This window comes from Alosa sapidissima, chromosome 11, assembly GCF_018492685.1.
Source record: "Alosa sapidissima isolate fAloSap1 chromosome 11, fAloSap1.pri, whole genome shotgun sequence".
Classification (NCBI taxonomy): Eukaryota; Metazoa; Chordata; class Actinopteri; order Clupeiformes; family Clupeidae; genus Alosa; species Alosa sapidissima.
Window position 1 is genome coordinate 24,041,221 of NC_055967.1, and position 2,500 is coordinate 24,043,720.

General features: G+C 64.4%; 1 protein-coding gene across 1 annotated transcript in view; it reads right to left on the minus strand.

Moving 5' to 3' along the window:
* The window catches only part of mapk8ip2 (mitogen-activated protein kinase 8 interacting protein 2), a 65,378-nt gene that overhangs the window by 10,741 nt on the left and 52,137 nt on the right, over positions 1-2,500 (minus strand). Inside the window, 2 exon segments of the mRNA XM_042109816.1 lie at positions 1-1,132; positions 1,134-2,137. The exon segment at positions 1-1,132 is cut by the window's left edge and continues 285 nt beyond it. Of these exon segments, the coding sequence (XP_041965750.1) occupies positions 1-1,132; positions 1,134-2,137 (2,136 nt within the window).

Sequence of the window (2,500 nt, forward strand, 5' to 3'; positions counted from 1 at the left end):
CCACCAGCGTGTACTTCATGCTGTCGTACGCCAGCGAGTCGGCGAGCGAGTCGTCCAGCGGCGGCCGCAGGGGCACGGGCAGCGGCCGCACGCTCTCGTCGATGGGCGGCGAACTGTCCAGGTAGGGCTCGGAGTGTTCGTAGGGGGATGGCACGCGCGGGAGCGGCTCCAGGAAGGGCGAGGGGTCCTCCTCGTCCAGCTCGTGCTCCTCCTCCTCCTCCTCGGTGGAGTAGCTGAGGCTGAAGAGGCGGTTGGTGGCGGCCGTGGGGAGGTCAAGGGTCAGGCTGCTCTTCACCTCGGCCAGCCGCTGCAGGGAGGCGGAGCCGGGGGGCGGCACGGCCGTGGCTACTTGGGTCTCGCGCCCGTCGTCCTTGTCGCTGGACACGCTCTCGCTGAGGCCGGGCGAGTCCAGATCCTTCGCCAGCGAGCGTTCCATCCTGCGGTCATTGTCCGGCTCCTCTTCCTCTTCCTCCTGCTCCTCCCGTCGCCTCCCTCGGGAGGCGCTGTTCTTCTCCTGGTTCTTGGCGGAGCTAGCAGTGGAGGTGCTGAGGCTGCTGGGCTCGGGGCTGAGGGTGGACGGTGGGGTCAGGCGGTCGTACCGCTCCAGGATGACCGGCGTGATAGTGTCGCACGTGGGGTTGCTCATGTACAGACACACGCCCACGCCGCGGCCCTCCGTGATGACCCGTCCCGGCGGGTCGCCGCCGTTCCTCTGTCCATCCCCGTCCGCGGGCAGCTCCGACCCCCCTCGGCCCGCCGCCTTGTGCAGGTCGGGCTCGCCGAAGCCGTCGGTGTCCAGCTCGGCAGGAGTGGAGGGCGAGATGGTGTCGGAGATGGAGGCTGACCGCTTGAGGCACTCCTCGGGGCAGCTGATGGGGTAGGAGCCCTCGGAGATCATCTTGTTGACCAGGTTGCTGAGCAGCCAGGGCGAGTCGGAGTTCTCGCTCAGCTCGTCCTCGGACTCGGACTCGGACTCGCCCTCGCTGGTGGGGTCGTAGTCGTCGGCGCAGGGCATGAGACGCGGCCCCACGGGCAGGTAGAAGGAGCGCTTGAAGCTCTCCAGCCCGTGGTCCGGCTCCACCCGCAGCAGGAGCTGCTCCCGGCCGCGGTCCTCGCACGGCGGGGCGGGGGGGCAGCGTCTCGTCCGGGTCCGCCTGGTGCTCGTAGCCGTCCTCCTCCTCCTCCACGTCCACATCGTCCACACTCTGCAGGCCCATGAGCGTCTGGCCGTCGTCCAGGGCGTCGTTGTCCTCCGCCTCGCGCTTGATAGGGTCAGGCTGGCCCAGGAGCAGGGAGGCCTTCAGGCCCACGATGCCGCTGTCCTGCTCGGGGTCGAGCTCGGGGTCGAGCTCAGGGTCGGAGGTCGGGGAGCTGGCCTCCTCGATGGAGTTGGTGAGGTGCGAGGAGCGCCCGCTGCTTGAGTCGCTGCTGAAGTCCAGCTCCGTCTCGGAGATGGACGAGATCATGTGACTGACCACCGGCCCGCCACAGGCGAACGCTGCCTCCAGCTCGCCCTCCACGTCCGAGTCTGAGCCGGGCGAGCTCAGGTCGTCGCTGTTGCGGTCCCGGTCTGACTCGCCGTAGCAGCGCTTCGTGTTCATGTCAGCGATGCCCGGGTCCGACGAGGGCGAAGCGGAGTCGTCAACGGCAACGGGCGCTCGTGCGTCCGGGCTGCCGTGGCGGTCAGCCTCAGGGATGGCCTCGGAGCGGCTGGACGAAACGTAGCTGGAGAAGGACGCGGCCTCGCTGCGCTCGATGCAAGGGAACTCCACGTAGCCTCCAGTGACCGGACCCACGTAGTCGTCGCCGTCAAACACGCGGTCCAGTTCGACGTCGGACAGCGGCGTTTGCGCCTCGTCCTCGCCCTCCTCGCTGTTGCCTAGTGGCGCCGTGGACGACAGACACTTACTGGTGCCGTCCAGTGTCATGTCGTTGTCCGGGTCGGGGTCATCGGCCGTCTCCGTGGTGATGGTGTAGGTGTCGTTGGTGCGCGAGCGGCACGGCCGGCAGCGGCCGTTGAGGGCGTGGTCCACCTCTGTGTCCGAGCACTGTGATTCGTCAGCTGTGGGAGCGTCAGAGGCCGTCCTCAAATCATGAGAGTCAGGGCCACCGCAGGACTTATGCTGACCGAAGGAACCTGAGGAAAGACAGACAGGGAGACAGACAGGGAGACAGACAGGGAGACAGACAACAAAATGAAGTGAAGAAGTGGGAAAATATATATATTTTTTTTCATATAATAGAAAGAGATGATATAAGGAGCAGAGGAGAGATTTGGGAGGACAGCAAGAAATCCAAGAAGCTATTTATGGATGAGAGGAAGAGAAGAGGAGAGGAAGAGATTTGAGGATAGAGAGGAAGAGAAGAGGAGAGGAAGAGATTTGAGGATGAGAGGAAGAGAAGAGGAGAGGAAGAGATTTGAGGATAGAGAGGTAAAGAAGAGGAGAGGAAGAGATTTGAGGATAGAGAGGAAGAGAAGAGGAGAGGAAGAGATTTGAGG